Source organism: Botryllus schlosseri, chromosome 2, assembly GCF_051294905.1.
Source record: "Botryllus schlosseri isolate E-star chromosome 2, Bs_hap1, whole genome shotgun sequence".
Taxonomy (NCBI): Eukaryota; Metazoa; Chordata; class Ascidiacea; order Stolidobranchia; family Styelidae; genus Botryllus; species Botryllus schlosseri.
In genome coordinates, this window is record NC_137237.1 from 30,416,680 (window position 1) to 30,443,145 (window position 26,466).

Consider the following 26,466-nt stretch of genomic DNA (forward strand, 5'->3'; position numbering starts at 1 on the left):
GCATCAGTTACAAATCAGAATAATATTAGCTGCCTTTGTATCATTAGCGACTCGTTAACGTGGTGGAGGAAGGGCGATCGAAATGACGACTCTTCAGACAATGTCGAACAATTGACGGAACTGTCTGCAACATGAAAAGGGGAGACAGTAGATGAGTAGAGTAATTCTCCACGGATATAAGTTGACTGAGTAGCCTACTGTCTAGTACTGACTTTGCATATAGGATACAATCGGTGAGCATATGAGCATGCGGGTCACTAGCATGCGGCACTTGTGCATGTGGATTAAGGTTAGGACCGCAGGGGTCACCAACTCAAAATCAGTAGCGGGGCACTTCCGAACTTGATAGACGCTGGTGGGCCGCCAGATTTAAATGTTCACACCTAATATTTGGCACCTGATTAGATCTTAGCAAGGTGAAAAGGTAGTAAATCAGTTTGTTAAATGGAATAACTTCTTAAACTAATACTACTCCATCAAAATGCGTTTTGATTATAGCATGATGCATAATGTACATTAGCCCCTCAGTCGTCCCCTTTGATATTTTCACCCCCTCGTTTGTCAAAATCGCCCACTGAGGGGCGATATCACCCACGTTGGGAACCACTGCTCTAATCGATATCTTTGTAAATTATAGACGATTAATGAACTTTAGATTTCACAAGGACTACGACACAATGACTATGACTATAACAGCAACATGGGTTGACTATATATATGCTCCTATAATTGCGCAACTAATAAACAATATGTAATCGCAGTAAACATTCGATGTAGGCCTATGCATCCATACCAATGCCGTGTATCTGATCATCAACATTACCAAAAGCTCGTAAAAGGATACCAATGATCATGATCACACTGCATAGATTCAAATATTATCGCAATAGCTTATGTCTGATGCTTGGTTATGCTTAGGGAAATGCAACTTGAACATTGTTGTTTTAGGCGTTGAGTATATGTACATCGGATTGCACCAAACCAGTCTCTGAGGTGGATCGCGTAAATCTAGGTTGAGGGTTTCGGAGAATACGCAATACCAAGGTTTTCGAGACATCACAATCATATAGTGACCAGCACCTTTGCCGATGGTCGACCACCAGTGCAACCGATTATTATCAAACATGCGGCAATTCCAGTCTGTGTTCTCGTCCACTATTCGAATACGATTATTAAAACATTTTCTAATATGGGGTTAAACGTAGAGATTAAGTGCAAAATAATGCTTCTGTATAGTACTTTGTGCATTATTGTATTTAGCAGAAAATCTCACTCAAGTTCAACTAGTCTGCGTTTGAAGGATATGGGGATCACGACTGTCATATTCACGATTAGCTTCTTCGTAGCGACATCCGCCAATCAGAATGAGGAGATCCTGTGCAAAGCACGGCCAGGATGTCAGCTGGCGAAATGCGATCCGGGACTTCCATCGTCTCGTTTGAACACCAATGAATATCCCATTACCTGTGTTCAGGACAAGGAATTAAAAGCTGAAAATGAAGCATTGAAAAAGAAACTGCAAAGTTGGCTAACAGGTAGCACATGCAGGAACGACCAACGGAGATGTATTCTCCTAAAATAATCCTTTGGGAGCGTCCTCGCATTTGATTATAATACGGTGGTGAAGATATTTCCAGCTATATTGGGAAATATATATATAAGATACTAAGTGTAAACCTGGAATTTCAGAATGGGAAGAAATGAAACCAATATTCTCCGAACTGAAGACAAAAACAACAGCAGGTTATCTCTCAAATTTTCCTTGTTTTATAATGCCTTGCACAGCAATCCCTGTATCCATTACGAGAAGTGTCTGTCCACGACAATATAGAGACATTTATCTGAGTAATGAAATGCTTGAAAAGTCCAGGCATTTTAACTTGAATATTCGGTTTTACCACGTGAATGGAGACCACAGATGGAATCAGACCTATAGCCCAGCACAAGGATGCTTAGCTCAGTTGCAGTTGTTCTTGCTCCCTTAATAACATATCCCCTCGTCTGCACTCTTTGCTTTACCAAAATATTCCACATCCTCTATTATTGTCCAATTCATCATACATATCGGTTACTAACCATCATTAAACTACACAACCAAAATATAATAAATGATAGGAGTATATGCCTACTACAAAATCTCCTGCAAAATAATTTTCACACAGTCAAAAAAGGCAAGTAATGGGATCCTTCAGACATCAGATCTATTGATCATTATCGCTGTATTATTCCGATTATTCCCAGGTGAAGCGACAAGTTACAATGTGCGGCCGAGCAGCTGAAATCGAAATCGCCGCACAAAACTCAGATAACCATTAAACAAACCCTCCGGGGTGCAGAACTTGAGAATAATACGAAACAATAACTTCATACTGGCAATTTATTCACTAAAAGCTTTTCGACTGACTCTCATCAGTATAGTGAACGTCAATAATCCAGTGAATCAAATTCGAAATTGAGGAAATATTTAGTTCGTGTGAGGTCATAATGCCAAAACAAACAACTGTTAAAAACAGCTTCTTGGAGGTACAGAACTTCAATATACAATTGAACAATGAACATACTATTCAACTGTTAAAAAGTATGGCACTATAGTAACGGTACAAACAAACGTAAACGAATACATATTCAGTTTAAAAAAACGAAAACAACAAAACGTAACTGCAATGAAATATTCCGAGCGTGTAGAGGCAAAAGATCGGCTTTCGCAACTTTATGATCGTAGATTACATGTACTCTACTACTACTCTACATAAGGGTTGCCATTAGAGTTGTGTTTAAAACAAAAATCCATTTAAAACAAATATGTTTAAAACAAGGCCCTTGTTTAAAACATGTTTTCATTTTTTTTCAAAGCCGGAACGTCACGCTTATTCAATTGATACGTCATAGTGGACTGATATTCACAATTGAAAGTATAGGCTTCCAACCCCTGTCCAAAAATATCTTCAACCAGGACTACATCGTGTCTTGCAGCATTTAAACGGTCGGCGGTCATCATCATCAGAACATTCATTCCGTACCAATGATCTATAGCAGAGGTCGGGAACCTATGGCTCTTTTGGGTATAAGATATGGCTCTTTGACATGTGTTTAAATTTGTACTTAATTTTATCGATATTGCAGAAACTTGTTAGTAAATTTTTTTAACGGCCAAATAATTATTCTTGTGGAAGCATAAACATGTATTTGAGAGGTCAAGACAGTAGCGTATCCAGGGTTAGGGGTCGCAGTCGCAACCCAAAATACTCAAATTTAACTTGCTGTAGCGCCAGCAACCAACATCCCTCGCGAATTCGATGTATACCCGGCATCGAGCGCTGCGTAAGCTTGGATTGCACCATACGTTGGTTGGTCAAGGGAATAGCAGACATGGGGACGCCTATATGACAATCTAGTTTTCAAATACAGATTGTCTTCCTGATCTACGCCGAGAAATGAACTGCCTTGGCAGTGACATTCCCATTACAAATCCAATTTACAAACAACGCTTCGCTATCCAATTCTTCATTGATAAGTATAGCTTTCTAGTACTGCCGCTAAATGTAGGCATAGTGCAACGTTTATGTTACCGCCGAGTTGAGAAGTCGATCAATATTTAGATTTTCGGAATCAGTGCTACAGATATGTTAGCTTGATATCAATTATTATAAATTCTGAGCTATCTACGATGAATTGCGCCATCACAGGAATATTAGTAGCCTACCAATTTTTAAAGAGAAAAAAAATATGGTGCCCACGACTTATCCCATGTAGTGAGTTCGGATTTGTGCTACCATGACGTCACGATTTTTCAATTGTGACGTAACAAGTGATTGACATGTATGGCTCTTAGGGAGTTAAAATGGAAAATATCGGGCTAATATTGCTCTTCAGATTAAAAAGGTTCCCGACCACTGATCTATAGCTACGTACTATATAGCTGTTGAACCGACTATTTCGATGGTTCCAACATCCCATATCGTATAAGTTGGCTATATCGGGTGGTTATCGTCGTCCGTAGACTCATACAACATGTTTTTGGAAAGTATTTACACAATTACGGCATAAATATACAACTTTTAAAAAAACTTTTTTTAAAGGCCTTCGTTTAAAACACTATTTAAAAAATGTTTTAAACAAAGTGTTTTAAACAACCATATTTGTTTTAAATACAACCTTGTCCGGAATTTCACTGTTCCGACTGCGTACGGGAGGAATTTCTAAAATATGCCTGAATGCTCGTAATTTGAATATTTGAAGTAGGCTGAAAATAGTTTCGTAAATCAACACAAACAATATTATTTTAAGCAGATATATGCTACTTGAAATTTTACTTCGCGCTGCGGACAATTTAGTGCAACACAGGGGTCGCCAACTCAAAACGGGTCGCGGGCCACTTTGCAGAATTCGTAGAGGGCGCGGGCCACATGATATCAATATCGAGATAGAAAAAATAGGCAACGCAGTTTGACAACCACGTTTTGATAGCTCTACGACTTACAATATACTAGAATGAAAATGGCCCGTGCTCTAAGTCAGCAGCTCACGAACAATCGATTATGATATCATTGTGGTGCAAAACGATTGATATTTATAATCATTTTAATTATACTTTTTATATGTTCGAAGGTTTGCAAAGTCTGATGAGAACGTTTGAACGTGAGTCTTACCGATTCCTACACAGGGTTTCACGAAGAGGTGACCATAAATTATTGCAGTTTGTTATATGGGAATGAAGTCCGGAGTAATTCCGGACTCTGCGATATTTGCATCGACATACTACGATTCTTGGCACGCGCAGTACCGAGCCCGTCTGGATAATCGGGTATCCGAAAAAAGCACGGGCTCGTGGTCATCGAAGACGAGTGAGTATATTCAATTTTATCCCGATGTTACTATTATGCGTACAGGATATATAATAATATAGATTATATATAGCTCATACTTGCGTTCGCGTTCATAGGTTTGAAACTGCTGAATGAGCGTTACCGAATGAAAAAGTAGTGTGAGACCCGACGACGGCTACCAATACTGTCCTGAAATCATGGGCCTTATATTGGTTCTCATTATTAAAATATACATTTTTATTTCGTAATCGACATTGCGGGTCATTTTCGCAATGCATAATTATGATGTTAATTGATGTTAGAGTAAGAGAGTAGACCATGTGACCTTTTGGACGGTATTCTTTCTCGCGCTCATTCATCCGTCGGTATTTCTCGCATCCTTGTCTGTGTCTTTCCTGTTGACTTGGACTGGAGACACTCCATATTTATATGATTTATATTGACGAACAGATACGATTGGCGAGTGGATAGGGGTAGACTTCGGATCGGTAAGAAATGTAGCCGGAGTGATCACACAGGGGCGACCGACTTACAATCAGTGGGTGAGCAAATACAAAATAGCGTGCGGAACTTATCCAAATCACCTTCACTTTGTGACGGAAAGCGATTCTGAAATGGTAAGTGTTACGAAGAGTAATGATACTATGCCGTATCGTCAATTGTACTGTACTATAATGTATTGTATTTTAGTTAGTGTTGGAAGAGACTTCTTCCAATACAACTCCGGGGTCGGCATGAATTCAGGGCTTTGGAGCAGCCGTAAATTTAAACTGCTCCAGCTCCGGCTCCGGAGCTTTCTTCTATCATACATTAGCTCCGGCTCCAGCTCCGGAGCCGCATTATTACCACTGCTCCGGCTCCAGCTCCGGCTCCGGCTCTGAAATTATCGAATGGGCCTGTCTATATCAGGGGTGGCCAACCCGCGGGCCAAATGTGGCCCGCGAGGTAATTTCCTATTATATTATCGAAAATGAATTGCTCAGATTGTGAACTAGCAATGCCAACCAAAAATTACAAGTCTGGCTGCGACACTTTGAATGTTGATGACTAAAATATCAGTTCCGACGCATTGGCAGATCCAGGGTCAAGTCACATTTTCAGTAAAACGTCGTACATTACAATAAACTAAAATAGTAGAGAAATTTTTCTTCACGCCTCGCGTGTTTAATTGTCACACGATTTCTTGCTTGGTAGCCTACTCCCTACTGAAAATGAAAATAAACGCCTAATTTATCCGATTGAGTCTAACTGTATTCGCAATTACGGGAGAAAGTCTTTTCGCGTTTGCGCTCGCATAAAGATCGTCGACGGTGAAATGTAGGCACAAAATGATTGTTGCATATTATCGTAGACCTTCGATATCGATGTGGCCAGACGCCGAATATTCGTGTCCTTGCAAACTGAACCTAGCGGGCGGTATACAGTAGACCCGCAATATACTCAAGTAATAATATTATTGACCTAGTTTATTTATAAACTTTGAAAATTTTACCCGATTGGCGCGGCTAGTGGACCGTGCACTCGTTCGTCAATTGCATGTGCCGCTTTAGTGGAAAAGGTTGGCCATTCCTGGTCTATATAGATTAATAATCTACCCATCGGTTAGTTATCTATAGTAATCTAGAGTGTGTCAGCCGTCAGTAACATCCGACGTCGCAAAGAAGACATACGTGCCGCCGTACCGGCTTGTGGCGTCATAATGAATACTTGTCAATTGTTGATAACATCATTGTTGCACTAGAACGCAGTTTATTCTCTATGCCATTGCTGTGCACAGCATTAAAATTCAGGCCTGCTGTTCAATTATGATAAATCAGCAGATGTGGTTGTTGCATATATAATAGCATCTTATGAAATACGTCGGAGCCGGAGCTACTCCTCAAATAACGGGCTCCAGCTCCGGCTCCGGCTCCGGCTGAATTTTATGTTGAGCTCCGGCTCCGGCTCCAGCTCCGGTGAAAATGCACAGCTCCGGGGCTCCGGCTCCGGGCTCCGGCTCCGGCTCCAAAGCCCTGGGCATGATAACCTTTGACATTTAAAATTTGCATAGTATGCGTCTTCTCATTTTATCAGAGAGAATTTGCGAGCCCCAGACGTAGCTAAATTAGGGTTGCCATATGTCCGGAATTTCCCGGAAATGTCCGGAATTTCACTGTTCAAACTGCGTCTGGGGGAGAAATTATAAAATATGCCTAAATGTCCGGAATTTTGAAGGCTTGAAGTAGGACCATACCTGTTTCGTAAATTTACATAAAGGATATTAATTTTGAAGAGATTTATTTCACTTGAAATTTTTCTCCGCGCTGCGCGCGATTTAGTGTCACATTATATGATTTTAATATGGGGACAACTGCCCTCGCAAAACAAATGCAATCATAAATAACTTAAAATAACCATCACTATTTGAAGTAGTGGCGAGATAGCGCAGTGGTATAATCCGCGGCTGCAACACCAATGGGTACGGGTTCGAGTCCGACTGAGGTTGACTTCAGAATTCCGATACCTAGGTTTACCTAGGCTCCTCTTCGCCACCTCATCCGCGTAAGCGGTGTCTTACAAAAAGCCTAGAGGTGGGCCGTGCTATAAGTCGGCAGTTACGGAAAATAATGAAGAATATCGGCCTGGTGTAAATGACCAATAGTAGTCGACAAACACCATGAATACCACAAAAAAAACTTACTGAAGAAATTCTAATTGTACTCTCACTTATAGAAGAACGGTATATTCCTAAGGTCAGTTGAGGCCATTTAGATGCTTTAGTCAAAGATAGAACCTGGGGGTCGTTCGTCTGTATTCTGGGGTTCGAGAAGATGTTGAACGTGATCGGCCGTCTGTGCAAAGGTGCTGTGCCACGAAACAGTTTGAAATTGGAAATGGAGTCGCGACGAGAAAAGGTTGAAAATCACCGGATGTGCAACCTGCTGGTGCGGACCGGCATTTAGGCTCATGAATATTCTTATCCGTGTGACATAATGTACGATGTAGAATTATGTTCCCCGTGTTTTCGAAGTCATTACTTCCTCCATCAGCTCTACCGCTAACTATGATCATGAGAGAGAGAGGATCAGAATTTCATAGTAAAAATAGGAATAACCAATGTTATTGACAGAATTCACAGAATTTAACGACCAAATGCATATAGAAACCAGAAATGTTCATAGCATTGATTGCATATCGAGTTGCATTACAATATTTGCAGAGTGCAGCATTACAAAAAGAGCTGCTTGAATGATATCTCGAAGAACAACGTGCGCATCACATAATCGCAATTATTAACCTACATTGATCATTAAGGCCAGACCGTGACGTAGTTTTAAGGACACAAAACTGCGAAGCTTGAAACTACGTCTACCCCGGCAGTGGGATTAATGATACTTAGTAAACCGCCAATGCCAATACCAGCATTCGATATAATTATAAACGAAATAAGAATGAGTTTAACCATAGTGTCCAATATGGTGGGACACAAGCAAATCTCATGGTTCAGCGGGATTGGTGCACGTCACACATTCCATTTGATCAAAGGCAATTTGACGGTCATTTTGACCGGCTTGCCGAACATTAAATTTGATAAAATCTGTATCAAGCTACCGCGGTACTGATTTCGAAATTATAAATTTTATTCTACTCGTGGTCCTGGAGCCTCCCAAAACCACCCTCGAATGTTGCATTGTAACGGAGTTTGGTATTGTGACGCAACCATGTCGTATGGAAGCAGGTGAGGAGCAGCGCAAATCGCATTGTTACGCAGCCGATTGAACATTCACAATCTCACTCTCGTGCGCACATGCTCCTGAGCTGCTTAGACGGCGTCGTTGCGTCACAATACCAACCTCCGCTACAATACAACATTCGAGGTTGATTTGGGGGGTCCAGGACCACAAACCGAATAAAATTTATATTTTCGCAATCAGTACCTCGGTAGCTTTCGATTGATACCCGTTTTATCAAATTTAATGCTCGGCAAGCCGGTCAAAAATTACCGCCAAATCGCCTTTGATCAAATGGAAAATCTGACGTAGACCAATCTCACTGAGCCGTGAGATTTGCTTGTGCCAACACCCTATAGGACACTATGGTTTACACTATTATCCCAGATGACTAGCACAACGTCGAATGTATCCGCATCAGGGCATCGAAACCAAATTAAATAATTATCTCTAGCAGTGGTCCTTAACCGATGTGCCATGGAACGCTAGGGGTTCCATGAGCCAGTCACAAGGGGTCCATCAAGGTCAAAACACAAACTCAACTTATATAGCCTACATATGATTTGTGATGACACGCCCGGTTGCTAGCCATCATTGATTTGAGATAATTAGGCTCGATCAGTATTCGAAATGTGACTGCTGTGGAGGTACGTCGTGTGAAGTGGCGTACGCAGGGAAGGTTTGAGTTCGAAATCGAAACCCAGTCCTTCCGAAATACCAGTTCTATCTGCAATATTTCCCAAGTTATTTGTAATTCAGCAATTGGCATCACGACCGCACAATACGATGACTCTTTACAACAAATATTCATTATGTTTTCAGTTTGTGTGAAAATATATTTTTTTGGTTTTATTCTTCAAACACTCAGTGGATGCACAGTTCATCTTGAGCACGAGTAATCTATATAGTAAGGTATTAGATGTGTAGTTATTAGTTATAGATGTGTATTGTGGTTTATGAAAATTTCGCGACATGCAAAGGGTTGTTGCAGATTAGCGTTCTGCTCCGTAGAACCGCTACTCAAGGTGGCGAGATAGCGTGGTGGTATAATCCACAGCTGCAACGCCCATGGGTTGTGGGTTCGAGTCCGACCGAGGTCGACTCCAGAATTCGTACCCAAGTGTTGGAAGTTTATCTAGGCTCCTCATCACCATCTCATCCGAGTAAACGACGTCTTATAAAAGCCTATAAGTCGGCAACTTCGGAAGAAAATGAAGTAAATGGCCTTGTGTGAATGACCATAGTATCGACACACACCATGAATACCTTAAAGCAAACAAAAACCGTTGCTCAATATATTGATTGAACTTTCTCTGACTGCGAAACAAGACGCTGATCATGTGCACATAAAATTAAACTATTCTTCCGTGCACTAATATAACTCCAATTTACACGACGAATTCAAGGAAAGCGGTAACGAACCCATATGGAAGCGGGCTGTTGTCTTTATTACTCAGTCAGCACAATACCGCGTATGATAATTCATATATATTCAACGCGTACATTCCCACACCTCGCCGGTTTAGTGCTCCAACTTTAGCAGTAGATATTGGGAATATTGCAATTCTACCTACATAGTTGTAGCATGATGAGCCGTATAACATGGTGACGCGACGAGAAATATAATTACTAGGGATGGTGTGAACGTGAGGTTCACGTTCGCGTTCTGTGAGTGAACCTCGGAAATTTAGAGGTTCGCGTTCGCAACAGAACCTTGGTAGGTTCTGCACTGTGAATCTTTTTCATATATTACAATTTTCATTTCATTATAACATCTTTCGTTCAAATTTATTGCATTTCAACTGCAGGCCACTCTATGCATGGCGCTGGCAGTATAAAAAAATCAACACGAAACGAGCATGCACCTTGACAATCTCAAAAGTTTTAATTGCCTTGTTGCAAAAGTTTGCTCGAAATATCCAGCTTGACCCGCAATCACACAACATCACGAGCGAAATGCGTAGTCAGCGAATGATGTGTAACGGAACGGCTACAGATGCTTATTCAACCAATCAATGAGATTGATATCGTTTTCTGATGTATAGCAGGCGTACGGATTCAATCTTGACTTCATATTTTACTGTATCATTAAAACAAAATCCGTGCCATTGAGGAGTTGGCTACTGCTGTATAACTTATTAACGGGGTAATGTTGGCAGCAAAGTATAGAAACCCGTTTTACACTCTGCTCAATATCAATGTAGCAACACTCAGACGCTGAATACATTGTCCGATCAGGCCTAGACCGCTAAGGATTAAGCTCATATTCCCTGGTAAATCCTCGGCGAAATTGTTGGCTAATCGACGGAAGATATTGTTTTTATGAGATTATTATATCCTTTGACTGCCTCAGTTGCTGATACATTTAGCGATCTTTAAACCGCCAATATGTACTTCAACATCGTGGCATTATGTGACCCAAGTCGTGTTCAGTGTACGTAGGCCTACACACCGTGTCACATTATTATCTCTTCATTGAAAGATGCGATTGGAATTAGCCATATTACGTCACGTGACGTCATGAGGTTCACGTCCGCGTTCACACAGAACCTTTCAAAAAGTTTCGAGTTCACACGAACCTGAACCTTTCAGAGGTTCACACCATCCCTAATAATTACATTGATATCTTATCATTCGCAGATTTTCACTGGGAACTCGGACTCTGACACCAAAGTCTACAATCGCTTCCCGGCAGTACTTTCCTGTCGATACATTCGACTCTATCCGCAGGAATGGAACGTTCAAATGTCCCTGAGATTTGAATTGGTACACGGCCACTGCCTCTACATTAAACCGCTTTGAATATTAATATCTGGTATTTCTGAGTCATTCGTATAGTAGTTGTAAAATATACTCGATTGTAAAAAACAGGCTATGCTCCGCACCTTATTTGACTATGGATGAGTTGATCCGTAGCGAAGTGATTGCATTTACATCCAAGCTGTCGAATAGGATTTCTTACTCGAATGCTTTTCTACGCTTCTTTCAACTATACAGAGAGAGGTTTCTTACACTTCCACGCCCACTTCTGCAGATTTTGTATATCATCGTCGTTTAACTTTTGCTATTGCAAAATGTCTACATGGTTCTATCACTGATAGACTGTGTCACGTTGTTCAATCATAATCATAATCATAATCGTCAGATTACATATTTTCATCCTCCCAAGACACATACAATGTACAAGTGTGAAATCTCGTTATTTAAATAAATAACGATACGTGGATTTTAACTTCCTGCGATTTATGTTTGCGATCATCAGATCAGCAAGTTGGCTGCCGAATATTACGTGCAATGAAAAAGTGCCACTTTATAGTGATCAAAGACTAGACCGGGCATTGACTTTATCGCGTCACATTCGATCAGCACGGCTTATAGAGCCTTAACTGGACAACAATGGAAGTCGTGAGACTTTTGATGTTAGTCTATGGTACTAAATACCATCCAAAGCACCAAACTTCCACTATATAGGTCACGTTGTTGCGTAATATTTCACAATTTCCAAGAGAAACTCATGCACGATATTCACCGACGACTGGACATTTCCTGAAATACAATCGATTTCAACATGTTTCCGTGAGCTGGCTTCAGGCCTACAGCGAAATTCCCAGCATTTACAGATCAGAATGATTTCGTCTCCATTTATGGCATTAGAAACTTACTAACGTGGTGCAAGAGAGTCGATCGAGTTGGCGGCTCTCCAGACAAAAGGTAAAAAATTGGCTCTGTCCGCAACACGAAAAAGAGAGGTCGTGGGAATTAAATTCTTACAGCATATACGAGTTGGGTTAGTAGTACTGATAATTCTAAATTACAGAGTATGCCAAGTACTCGACTTGCATAGCATACGGTCTGTGAGCAAGTGTGCGTGTGGCACTTGGGCATGTAGATTAATGTTATAGGGTTGGGTTAGCCAGATAAGATCATTCACGAAGTATTTTTACTTTTTGAAAGCACTCAAGTAGGTATTGTATACCTTCACTGCTTACTCTAGATTTTATGTTGTTAGACTACATCCACTTCTACTTGATGATAATTTGAGCAAAGCTACTTACGTTTTACGATTTGAATTTCTAAGGTACTTTCATTTTGGGATACGTCTGTTTCACTTTTCTGAATGAAATTGTCAGAAGAAACCTGTGATATAGCCTCTGTGTCAGTGTTGGGATGACTCGAGTCATGACTTGACTCGAGTCAGACTCGAGTCACCTTTTTCGTATGACTTGACTTGACTCGAGTCACTTTGCTAAAATGACTTGACTTGACTTGACTCGGCGTATCAGAAAGGTGGATTGACTCGCGACTCGGAGCAGAATTCACGAGTCAATTTCAAGTCATCAAGTAATCGTTGCCGATAAAAATCACTGTATCTTGCATATGTTCGGATTGTTCGCGAAACGCTGGTGTAAGTGCAACCCGTGAGAGCGACCAATCATTCAATGATCGTGCGTTTTACTGAGCCTCCATTGTTCTCTCACAAATAAATTGACCACAAACGAAATTATGGAAGCATACAGCTTACGTTGTTAACTAGTGGTAAAGTAATTTAATAGAAAAATATCCATTTCTGTTCTCTTTTCTTACCTTAACTAAACCTCTTGTTTTATTGAATTTGAATATAGTTTATATACTCATCAATCATTGGCGCAGGCTCGAGTTGTATCATATCAATATTTAAATGGGTAAAGGTTAATGTATTGCATCTTATCAGTTCGTTTCTCTATTCTCTATTTTGGCTGGTAACTATAAACTGAGGCTACGTATATGTGAGCGATACAGCGCCTTCTTGGGTGTGTATATTCAACTCTATATTTGTTCATCGGTTCAGAATCAATGACCACTCAATCTGTATTTCAGACGGCTAGGAAAATGTAATGACGTAATCATGGCGCATACTTTGAAAAGGCAACTTGACTTGAATTCTGACTTGACTCGTGACTTGACTTGACTCGACTCGACTTGACTCGAGTCACCTTCAAAAATCGAGTGACTTGACTTGACTCGAGTCACCTTCGAAAATCGATTGACTTGACTTGACTCGAGTCAAAATGTGTAATGACTCGAAATGACTCGTGACTCGAATGTAGTGACTTGATCCCAACACTGCTCTGTGTTACGGTCACTGAATATATATATGCGAAGATTCCATCTTTTTGTAGTGTCATAATGGTCATTTTGCGTTAGACGCGTAGATACGTCTTTCAATATCGGAAATACCCTCCTAGTATTCATTGCTAAACGTATGCGGCCCTGGACTTAAATTTCTTTTTAAAACTACTCACTTGAATACTGTCCAGAGTTCTAATCCACTTGAAGTAGTTTTGTCATGTCTTGTAAACTGCTACTCCTATACTTTTAATCGAGTAGAAATTTACGGCGTTATCTACGCCTACGTGAGTAGCTACGCTAACTATACTTTTACTGTGTCTGGGGTTAGGGTTTGGGTTGTAACATTCCACTAATAAGGGACACGTGTATATATATTGAATATTATATTGTCAACAAGGTCCCGGCATGCTCTCCATTATGGGATTCCTAGCAATTATCTCGTCTTGGATAGTCCGCGGTATTAAAACGCTGCGTATATTTTGACAAGGGTCATTTTTATGGTCATGATGTCGCATGCTCAACTGTCGCTTTTCACAGTATCCTATATGTTCAAATGTCAAAAACCTATATGGCAGAGAATTTGCGTCCTTGTTGGATTAAGAAGCCTTATGTCTCGTTTGGTCGGTACAGAATTAACAGCTAAAAGACAGGGGATGCGCAATGCACATCGGTATACATATGTTTGCCTTCAACTTATACGCCCTCGGCAGGCCTAACGCCTGCACCATAGATTCTCCGTTTCGATTAAATTCGATTCCCGATCCCCACATGACCGAATAGCTGTAGTAACACTATCGTGTCATATCTGGTGTGGACCAAGCAAATCTCATGGCTTACTGCGATTGGTCTACGTCCCAATTTCAATTTGGCTAAAGGCAATTTGGTTTGACCAGCTTGTCGATCATTAAATTTGATAAAACAGGTATCAATCGAAGCTGCCGCCCTATACTGATTACGAAAATATAAAAAAATCCGCTCATGGCCCTAGAGCCCTCACAATTAGCCTCGAATTCTTCATTGTTATGTAGATTGGCAATGTGACGCAACATGCTGTCTGGCTAAACGACCGCAGCTCAGGAGCAAATGAGCAGATGCGCAGCGAGATGCTCAGCTGGCATCGTGACAATGGGCAATGAGCTTGTGTTACGAAGTGCAATCTCGTCGCAGAGAAACGTTGCGCTGTTGATACTTTCCATAGGCGCTTCGGTAGAAACGACCCCACATTACCAGCCTTTCCTTGACTTGTAAGGGTAGTACTGGGTCCACAGAATGCATTAGGGCCCTAAGAATTTTCACGCATCCTCCTGGATTCTCCATTGGAACCTGATTCTTGATTATAATGTGGGAACACCCAAAAATATGCATAATGTGCAGTAATCAGTCCAACCTTATCAGTAGGGCAATTTTTTTTTACCTAAAAAACGGAAGATTTTGACCTAAAAAATCTAAATTTTGACCTTTTTTGACCTAAAAAAACTGAAATTTGACCAAATTTTGACCTCACGTATGCAAATTAGGTGTTTTCGCATATAATGTTAAAATTGTACTACTTATCTTCATTTCTGGTTGGCACTGTCTGTCCTTACAAAGTAGATTGGCCTGAAAAAACGTTTTTGGCTCAAAACTGACAGATTTTTACATGAAAAACTAGTATTTTAACGAAATCTGGCCCTATGAAGAATTCCAGTAGTTACATTACGTATTCTGGTGGAAATAATTAAAATTTGTTGTAGTACAACGAAAGATCCTTTCCTACATTCTCGGGTTGAAAGTGTCTGTCCTTACTACGTAGCTTGCCAAGAACAGAGAAAGAACGTTCAACAGCAGCATTTGTTGGCTGACAACACTCAAGTTGTGTGCACACTGCTGGTGACAAACCGTGTTGCTTCATTCTGACAATGTTGTCTATATCACAATTTTTCAGCTTGCGCTTCTTGATATAAGAACCATGCAATGTCCAAGCAGTCTTGCTTCAGCTAGGATATTGCGGTACGTTGACCATAAAACCATGTCACTATTTGTTTCATTTGACCATTTATGATTCACAATGAGCAGACGATGGTCCGTTTACAACGGTAGGCCTATAAAGTAGGCTACAAGCTGTAAAATATCAAATGATAAGTTCACCGAGAGCGCAAAATCTACGATACAAACGAAATTCAGAGGTCTAAAAATGTTCGACTTTGTAAACAATTTTGACAAATTTTGACCTAACGCTACAATTTTGACCTAATTTTGACTTTTTTTGACATGTCAAAAAAAATTGCCTACTTATCAGCAATTATGAGAGAACGCCAACTTGATATCGTATGAAACCGTTCGGGTGCTTTATTCTAAGAGTGTGCAGTGTGCAGCCTGCGGGTGCGCGACTATTATATGAACCGGCATTTCGGTGCTGGACATTTTTACGCTATAGAAAACACGACCTACAACAACATGCGACCATACGACTCCGCGCGGTGTGTGCATGCTGCCAAAATGGTTGACGGCCATAAAACCTTTATATAAAATAACCGCTGCACGTTGGCCAAAACGTTCGACATTGATATGTCCATTGTCCGAAAGGACCAGCGCACGCAGCTTGAGCTGCGCGTATCAAATGACACCAACCGAGGAAAATAATGAGTTCCGTGTCGAGATGCGAAATTTGAAATCGCGCTCGTCTGACGAAAGGAGATATCATTTTAGTTTCGTGTGGTACGTGTAAGCGATGCCAATATATCTGGAGCAGCGACAACCTTTTACCGCTTTAGCGCGACCTTCGGATCTTTACAGACAAATCTAGAGTCAGACCAATCTTAAAGTGACATCAAACCGACTTGTATAATACAAGATACAAGGCTGGGCACATTTTTTTTTCATCATCAGGCCATATTTTCGTAACAACATTGATTGGCCTATCACTGATTGGATACGGTACCAATCACAGTTGGCTTGGAAACGACCAAAGCAACCACAGACGATCGATCAGTGGGCTACAAATAAATGAATGTTGAAAATATTACGTACAGGGTTGTTCAGAATTGATCGACTTTCAAAATGTCGTGGTTTTCAGTCCGATTCCCATGCCTTATACCATAAAAACATATTCCTGGTACTTTTTTTCGTAATTCATCCCTTGCATCCGTGTGCACATTGAGCTGGAAGAATATCGGCTAAAAATAGGAGATTCCCCTAAAATTTGAGTGTCGCTATTCGGACTAGGATAGTAAAATGTCATATATAAGCTGGTTTTATGTAGCTATATATTGCGGTTGGAGTGCTACATAACCTCACTATAGAAAGTATAGTCAGTTCAGGACACCATTTTCATGTCCCACACTGCCTTAGAACTCCTCAAAACTGCCTAAGACTGATAGTCATTTTGTTGGATCACCTATCCTACACTCCTCAACCCTACCCGAGATTGTTCATCAATTGCCGGGATCACCACGTGCAAGAATACAACTGTAAATGTATCATTCACTCACAGCCACATTATAAACATCACATTGTTCAAAGGAAACGAAACAAAAAGGCAAAGAAACATATCAACTTGGCACATTGCATTGCACTGGGATGCAAAGCTCACTAGAAGTCGTTTCGGAGGGAAATTTGAGGCCTTGGCAGTGCTGGCATAGTCTGCGTATTCCAACGCATTTGAGAAAGGCAAACTTCTTGGCAATCGAACTCTGGAGAGTGCTACAGGAAAAGCACAGGCTGATCTGTCATTTGAACTGCTGGAACTTTATAATTTAACAAATAATGTCTGAGCTCTTGTGTTTGACACAACACCCTCAAACAATGGAAAAAATAAAGGCGCGGTTCTGTTACTTTTGTGGTATGTTGACAGCAACATCCTAATTTTCTCGCGGTATCCCTGGGTACAATTGCGAGGGATTTCCAAGATGGGTTGGATGTATCCCAGCCTTCTTCAAAGTTATAAGCTATCAACAACCTCGGTCTGATGAAAATAATTGTCATTAAGTAAAACTATCGCTAGTAAACACTTCCGAATAGATAATCTTTCGTTAGTTCGTCCACCGCAGTTAATTTCAAATTTTCCATAATAGCGCACGATACCCAATACGGCATTAAAGCAAATGGGTTGTGAGATGTTCCGAATTACAATTTAGCGAGCATATCAAGATGCGGTATAACTCAGTATAAGGCATAGCTCTCCATCCCCCACTTTGTAACTGTACATTGTGATGTCATAAGTAGGCCTACTACTACGTCACAATTTGTCCGTGACGTCTAGTCATATTCAGCCAAATTAGTGGTCATTGGTAGCGAATGTAAGTGGATAGGATATACGTCGTCGAAGGAGTTGACAAACTTTAACGTCACGAGCCGAAGAACATGTGAAGAGCCGCTGTTTGGTCAGGCCTGTCATATTCCTTTGAAAATCATAATCCGTTCAAATATATCCTGGTTACAACACCAATGGGCTTTGTCCAGGATGATGCTAGATTGGAAATTGTGACATTTGCTATTATATCTTTCATCGCAGTAACACTACGCAGTCGTGTAGACTAGCAGTCATAACAATTCGCGAACAAAATGGCACGTTCATACATTAGAAATTCAGAATCATGTCCATCTCCCGTTAAGCACTTCAGGAGGAATCCCATTTCTGTTCTAGTCATGTTTCTAAAAGACCAGGCAGAGCTTATCTGCTATTGGAAAATGAAATTATGCTCCTGCGCAATGCGCACAGCACATCTACGTCAGTCTATCGTACAATCTGCCGTTGCATTGAGACACAGCGGTGCTTTGCACGCACCCATTGTTCGGTAATAACATGCTAGGGTTCAAGAAGTCTGGCCCCGGAAAAGTTTCAACAATATTGAGAAACGCAGAAACGCATCACCCGCAGTTCTATCACAGCATTGTGTATATAAGGTTATAATGGATTGGCAGACATTCGATGATGGCGACGATGATGCGACGACACGACCCAAACACGGGTATACTTGTGGGTCGCCACGACTAGGCCTACAGAGCGAATGTATGTATATATGTACTATTTGTTGAATTTTTTGCAACGAAAAATATTCTTCGCGCTAATTCCTGCGTATAGTTTAAACATATCCGAGGTCACTGTGTTAGGTATTATAGCCAATAAGGCAGGGCTCTTTAACCGGGTGTATCGTACACCCAATGGTGTACCATAATGTTGAAAGGGTGTACCACTTTGATGGGGTGTACTGGGGGGTATTGGAGTGTATTAGATGCCGCAATACAAAAGACCAATGACTAGCTATCAAAATAAATATGCAAGTTCGTGCTTCATAACAGGTTGACGGGTTGTGCAATATCACACAATGTTCATCTCAACTCCATATGCTTGTAAATTACATTACTTTTATGTTGTCACGAGCAAATGTTTCTCCTAGTCATTTAACCGTTGATAATGGACTTATGGGTTCATTTTGGAGTAGAACAGTATTGAGTTAGCATGTGCTCAGCTTGCGATATCTGTCCATGATGATGTTTCACGTGGAAAAGGCCGCGGTTGCTTAAAACATCTTGAATCGGCACTTCCTACCAGATAGTTACAAAAGCGCGGCCGCATGCAGCCGTAAAACTGTCATTATAATTATACACGGCCGTCTCCACATAATTCCATTAGCGTGTGTTAGGGGGCCTGTTAATATGCAATTTGGATTGGTTCTGAAATCTCTGAGATATTTTTAACTCGACTTAACAATTTTCTTGGCACTTAGCACGATCCAGGGTGATGTTTCGTTTTTACACTATAATAAGTCCTTGCAATCCTAGCCCCACCATACAAGTGCGAAACGCATACCCCCTCGATCAGCTCTACCAGTTAATCTGATCGCGTGGGCTGAGAATGGATAAATAATTGACAGTAATATGTGAAACTACCAAAATTATCGACGAAATTCATACATGAGGTTGAAAAGATTTTCGCGTTCTGCGCGACCATCAAATGGATCCCAATTACTTTTCCTAACCATAATATAGCCTACTCGAGATTTGGGTGCATATATATTAAGCCTGCTGTGGGTAGGTCCTACTTCTACAATTAGAAACTTTTATACTCAAGGTATATCTCAAGAAAACAGTGACGGTGCAGAACCCCACAAGGTCTCTCCGCGGTGCGATGTTCCCAGTAGCAAATTTAACAGGTGTATTTGTCGTCCAGATGGTCCATGACGACTATCCACTGGAATGCGGCCGTATGCTATATGTAATCGAAGTGTATAGAGCAAAAAGGTTGAACACCCCGGATAAGGCTTGAATCGGTGTGTTATATGGTCAGGGCCGTACGAGTTCTGAGCGAACGTTAAAAGGGTGTACCACAAGGGAAAAGGTTAAAGAGCCCTGCAATAACAGTCGTATCCTTTGTGCGTGATCGAGGCTTGGATCGCGAGATGCTATTAAAACTCAGATTTGGATCGCTGTCGAAAAAGATTAACAACCACTAGCTACGACGACAAGTACTGACCACCACGGTTAGTCAAGCTTAATTGGCGGGCGTCATTTCTCTGGTATTTACAACCAATAGTGCTCATGGCAGCAAGGTAACTCGGGGTCTACCTTCTTACTTCAGTGGCCCTGTAGGAGACGGTGTTCCAAAAATAATGCGGCATAATCGTTAGAAGCAAGGCCCGTTCAGTGACAACGTGCCATTGTTCAATCTAACCTTTGTTAGTGCGAGATAAGCCCCTAGAGCTAAAACATTCTTTTACTGACATGATATGCTTTCCAACAGAGACCTATATGTAAGCATATGTCCATGTCCAGGCAGCCATGATGACTTCTATCCCTTCAGTTATTACGATCTTGCTGGTTATCAACCAATCCAGAGCACTTGATCAAAGTGATTGCAGGAAACTGGAAAGCGTATATAGCGCAGTATGTACGGCCAAGCCACCTGGCAAAGCGGGGTCTGTGGGACAGAAAGTGGACAAGGGTGACGCTGCTGGTAACCCTGGACCAATCGGACCGCCAGGAAACCCCAATTACCAACGCGTCGAAGAAATGATCTCGAGTAGAATTGAAGAAGGTCGGTCAACTCTTATAAGTTCAGTGATGTATAGAAGTTTATATGCATGCCTTATTACCATTAATTATTGCTGGTATTATTCTGAAATAACGCCGTCTTTTATGCATAACGGCAGTAGGCCTACTTGCTGTGTTGTGCGGAAACGGGCACTGGGGCCGTACTGCATTTCCCCTAAAGCCCCAACAGGAATTGCACAAGCTTGAAGTAAACCCAAAACTCCGTCTATTTTACCTTTGAAACCGAGTATCCAAATTTGTCTTATTTGTCCAGTTCAGAAATTTTCTTTACGCTTCGCGCGACCTATTATTGTCACAAGAGTTTTTATTGTCGTAAGGCGGCCCATATCTCTCCGTCAAATGTACAGCGTTTATAAAACTCAGTCCAAGTGTCTTGGCGTGGAGGTCCAAGCACAAGCAGCTTCTCTGCTTGCTGTCGCGCACTTACTAGTAGTAAGGGGATCCGTTTTTATTGCCCGCCAATCCCAGAAGGCCACGTCGCCTTAATTGCCACGCCTACATTGCCACATCATCCGCCCATTGCCGCACCTACGGGACGCCTATTGCCACATCATCTGCTACGTCATCAGCCGCGGCCATTGTCACATCATTCGCCTATATAACGCCCATTGCCACATAATCATGATTATGTGTACTAAGCTGTTTTTGAGAATAAGAATTCTCGCTACACTAATCGTTGAACTAGATTTCATAACGTCATCACAGAGGAATCAGCCAACTATCTTGCTCTAGGTTGTAGACTCGATCCTTGTAGTCACCGCATTTCATACGACCCTTTTCATATCTTCTAACACTTTACTCAGTCTCCTTGAAATAGCATTGTATAGTGTACGATTTTATTTCGAAAAAAGAGCATATCAATGATATCGTTGATCGTTATTGCGTCGATTCGCGTGCTGAAATCCTCCAGATCGGTTGATGTTTCGAGGTACACCGCTTTGCTGCCATCCGACGCTGCGATCCGGGTTCTTGCGTTCGATCTGACCGTTTTGTTTGATGTAGCGATCACTGGCTTGTAGTATGTACGATACGAGCGGAAGGTCGGGATTAGGAACAACTACGCTGGGCGAATAGATGACGAATTCGTCAGCCGGATTCAGAGGTTGATAATGCTCGATCCCGTCGCGAGTATACGTAACGACCAAACCTCCTTCATGCTTCAGAGTGGCTCGATATTTCTGAATGGTCCCGTTAGTGGAATGTACAAAGAGTTGATCCGAGGTCAATTCTGCCCCATTCGAGGCTTCGATACGTAATTTTGTGATGTCATTAAAAAGATACAAGTCTTTTCTATAGGGCCCTTGGGGCAGAATAGTATCTCCACGGATTGCTAGACTCATTCTTTGAAAAGAAATATCAAACATAAGTACAACAGCCATCACGCAATTTCACCTCGCCATCAAATTTAGTCGAGCCTCTTCTTATATTAGGTGTCGCATAACAGACATTACGAATATATTGCAACCCCTTGCGCTTTATGAGAAAAGGACACGTAGGATAAAACTTTGCATGCTCGAACCAGGGGTCATCGCACGCCAACCAATTTTGAAACAACCCTCCACATGAGAAACACTTTAAATGATCCTTATAGCCCAAATAGAACAATCCACAGTCTGCGAGCTCGGCTCCAGAGGTATTGATATTATCCGGCCACCGCATAAATGTGCTTAGTCTACGAGCATAGCGTACCATGTTATAGAAAACAGGATCATTCAACGGGGAGACAGACACATCTCTATGCTTCGCATAGCATTCATAAATATTTTCCCCTCTGTTATTTATCATAGCTTGGTACTGTTCAATGGGACCCGTCCGAGTTTCATCTTCGCTTATTTCTATGCTACTTGTGGAACCGATGCAAGCGCAGTTGAATGTGGCATAATTTGTAGGATCCACACTACGCATAGGTAGCGAATCGCTTTGATCAATGTTCGACATTGCTATCCGAATTGATATACTCTCATGATCAGTATGCTTTATATAGATATTAAGCTATGCACCATTGAAAAATGTGCTTGGTACCGATAGAATGATAGGCCCCGAGGTCGTATCACGGAAATTAGAACGTCGACTGCTCACAGAAAAAGACACGTAGCTCATATCCGATCCTGGTACGTGTTATCAATAATTAGAATGCTAGTAAGAATGCCACGAGTACAATCACGCGCTCTCCGCATGTCAAGCGCATGTAGTTCACTATATAAGAGATGGTCGAATCCGATCTAAACTATACCGCAAAAAGGATGTCGACAATGGAGAAAGCAAGTGACGTAGTTAGCGAATCAACAACTATGATTCCTGATAATCAAGCAGATACATTACCGATTGGTGATTTCGATTCCGATGTCGATGCAGAATTGATCGAAGTTACGATTGCAGCTGAAAAGAGTAAAGAGGCGGAAGCTAGTGATGATGACGTAACAATTATTGATGAGGCAGTGGCCAAATCTGATGAGGCTCCCTCAGCTGACGTGATGACACCAATCAATATCGGTATACCACGACCGGAGCCAGTCGGACCTAAACCTAAGCGTAGACTCGACTTTGATAAGAGCATACTACCAATTGGTGTTCAATTTACACCTCCACAGAGTACTGATAACTCGACAGCTGGGACCAGCGCTCAAAGCCCGCCTCACTCACCGATCATCGCCCCATGGAGAGTTTATTCGTCCCCTTTTCGCAATAAGCGACGTCGTATCGCTAATAACGTATTGGACGAGGAAAAGTTTGATGGTCTGATTTATAATTTGGATTACCCTCTACTTACGATTGATGATGGTGTACTATTTTTCCGTTCTCTTGAGCAGAATATCGAGGAGGTGTTGTTCGTTGATCGAGAACGGAGCCCTAATTTTCTCCGGGCTGTGTTCATTATCACTCTAATGGAGGGTCATATGCATAAGAAATATTTTTCGCCTCACTTCTTTATAGAAGGCAAAAATCAAACAGGGAAAGAAGTGTTGATCGATTTGTTGCTCTCTGATGATATCGCCAACTTCCTAGATCCTTTTCATCCGAATCTAGAGGCATTCAAATTTCACAGTACCGAGAAATCTATTTCAGTGATGCGCAATTGCGGGTCTCTATTTTTCGATAACAAGATGTTGCAGGAAGCCATTATGTACGTTCATCGCAATCCTTTGCAGTCTGCTTACGGACAAGTAAAGCCGTCGTCGTTTTGGCTCGTATCTGAAATTCAGAATGGTAGTGATGTTATGTTACGCAATTTGGGAGGGATGTTTCAATCTAGCACAGTGATTATTCGCTTTGGTAATCAGTGTTATCCTTGCTACTTGCCTGAGATGAATAAGCATGCTCGCCGTAAAATCATACATGATATATTTGCTCGTACATTCATACCGTCAGATTCCAAATTTGAGAGTGATTCCTCTTATGTTGAAAACGATGTGCATGCACGTGAATTTTATGCCAAATTCGATGAGCTCAAACGGCAGTACAATGACTGGTATATTTGATTTGTTTTCTCAGATTAATATGGAACCTTATAATTGTGGTAAAGATCTAAATATGTTGCTACAACAATACGGTGCGGGAGACACAAGACGTACGCGAGATGCTACGACCGCTACCTTTGAAGGTTTCGTTGACGATGATATCAAGAGAGTTGCTACTTGGCGCAAAATGGTCTCATTGGAAGGATATGGGGAATGGCAAAAAGATTTTCTCGTTATAGCAAAAAATGTGCTTAAAGATATCGATAAAGTTGCTCCCAACGCTGATGAACTGCGTAACTTAGAAAATATCAAATTCCTGTTCCTTTATGAAGCTTTCAAGTGTAAATTGCGACTGAAATATGGAATAAATTTATGAATGTGTATTTTTGCAGAATATACTTAAAAATATATGGCTCGTCGAAGACGCTACGAGGAAGATGTTAGCTTCATCATCGATGAATCGCTCGGTTTTGATAACGACGCAACAGAGGTTTTGCAATCGCACTCCAACTCGATTATCGATTCCGAATGGATTAACAGCAGGAGGATTGCAAGGGGTGCAAGAGAGGCGATCAATGTACGTCTGATGGGGAGAGGTATGAATGATATTCATGCGCATATGTCATCGATATACCCGAGAAGATTGCGACAATTCAAAGTGAACTATGCATATGGCTTCTTGCTGTTTAATCGAGAGACGGAAAGACATAGCTATTTTCATCCACAATCAACCCATGCTGTTTTGGATCTCCCGAGACCTATACTTTCACGGGAGGACTTTGATCGTTTCATCAACGAAATCGATTTATCAGCTGCTTACAAGCAAGCGAGACAAGCGAGACCGGACACTAAGTTTTATTGCGTTGCTATATTACATATTCAATTTTTCTTGTACGAAATGCCCCGAGTTTTATTGGGCTGCCCTACCGCATCGATATCTAAGGAACTATCAAACTGTCGTTATATAAGAACGTTTATTCGAACTAGACGTGGAGAAGCGATTAACGATTCGCTATGCCTCTTCCGTTGTTTATCCCAATTCATCAAGAAAAAACGAGACGAAAAGCACGTCGCACAATTGGCATCTCAATTCCATGAACGTTACCGTATCCCTATTGATGACGGTGTACCGCTCGATGAACTAAGCAAAGTCGAGGAATGTTTTCACGTAAAGATACTTGTTTATGAAAAACGTGATCATCAAGCATTTTTATTGCGACAGTCTGAAGCGGATGGGCCAGTGGTTCATATACACATGGAAAGTGCACATTCTTGCCTGATCACAAATATCGAACTTTATTCCCAGACATTCTTTTGTGAATCGTGCAAGTTTTTTTTTAAAACCAAGGATAATTTGTCGAAGCATATAAAACGCGAATGCAAAACATCTCAAGGGCGGAAATATGCTAGCGGTGTATATCGACCTAAACCCACCGTATTCGAGCAATTGGAATCCGAAGGCATTTTTGTTGAGAACCAAAAGAGATTCTTCCCGTATCGTATGTGTTTTGACTTTGAATCCATGCTCGTGAAGGATGAGCTCAGAGCTAATTCTGCAAAAGTAGAATACGTTAATCGGCACGTCCCCGTCTCGGTTTCCTTATCGAATAACGTCACGAATGAAACGAAGACTTTCATATCTGACGGTTGCGCGCAGACGTTAATCGATGAAATGATCGGAGAAATTTATCGCGTACAGGAACTCGCTTCAGCCGAAATGCGAGAATCTTTTGCCAATGAAATAATCGAACTTGAGAATTTGATTGAAGAACGGAAATTGATCGATCCTACTAATAGAAGGTCCTATTTGGATAATATCTCGCTTCGACTCCATACGTGGCTCGATCAGATACCCATAATCGGTTTCAATTCTTCGCGCTACGATCTGAATTTATGCAAAAAATATCTAATCAAATCCTTGCACAAGGAAAGCGGATTCTTCGTTTTGAAAAGGAACAGCGCCTATTTGACAATCGCAACGCACAGATTAACATTTCTGGATATTTCGCTATTCCTGAGTCCGGGTTATAGTTTGGATGCGTACATGAAGCTATACGGGGATGGGGTGAACGCGAAATTTTATTTCCCCTACGAATATCTCGATAGCATCGAGCGTCTTGATGAAACGTCGCTACCGAGCCATGAATCGTTTTACAACGCGTTCCGCAATTCGAATATAACGGAAGAGCAATACGCAGAATGCGTCGCTGTATGGGAACGCGAGGGTATGACCACATTCCGTGATTTTCTCCGATATTACAACGAAGGTGACGTCATTGGCTTCTTAACCGCGCTGAATAACAATTTCGAATTTTACAAAACGCTTGGCAT

At 41.3% G+C, this 26,466-nt stretch overlaps 2 protein-coding genes across 2 annotated transcripts in view; both read left to right on the forward strand.

Moving 5' to 3' along the window:
- The window catches only part of LOC145457575 (transient receptor potential cation channel subfamily V member 6-like), a 343,103-nt gene that overhangs the window by 80,122 nt on the left and 236,515 nt on the right, over nt 1–26,466 (forward strand). The gene's annotated exons all lie outside the window — the stretch shown is intronic.
- LOC145457761 (coagulation factor VIII-like) lies at nt 1,059–12,687 on the forward strand. The gene is made up of 6 exons (XM_080336042.1): nt 1,059–1,535; nt 1,690–1,743; nt 4,609–4,638; nt 4,698–4,844; nt 5,277–5,443; nt 11,177–12,687. The coding sequence occupies exons 1-6, from the start codon at nt 1,190–1,192 to the stop codon at nt 11,336–11,338; spliced, it is 906 nt and encodes a 301-aa protein (XP_080192168.1). The 5' UTR covers nt 1,059–1,189; the 3' UTR covers nt 11,339–12,687.

What these genes read in the sequence shown, in the direction of transcription:
- LOC145457761 (XM_080336042.1), top strand. Translation starts at nt 1,190, where the DNA reads ATGGGGTTAAACGTAGAGATTAAGTGCAAAATAATGCTTCTGTATAGT. An exon ending in CTCGTGGTCATCGAAGACGA is followed by an intron (nt 4,845 to 5,276) that starts GTGAGTATATTC and finishes ATTGACGAACAG; the next exon opens with ATACGATTGGCGAGTGGATA. An exon ending in CGGAAAGCGATTCTGAAATG is followed by an intron (nt 5,444 to 11,176) that starts GTAAGTGTTACG and finishes TATCATTCGCAG; the next exon opens with ATTTTCACTGGGAACTCGGA.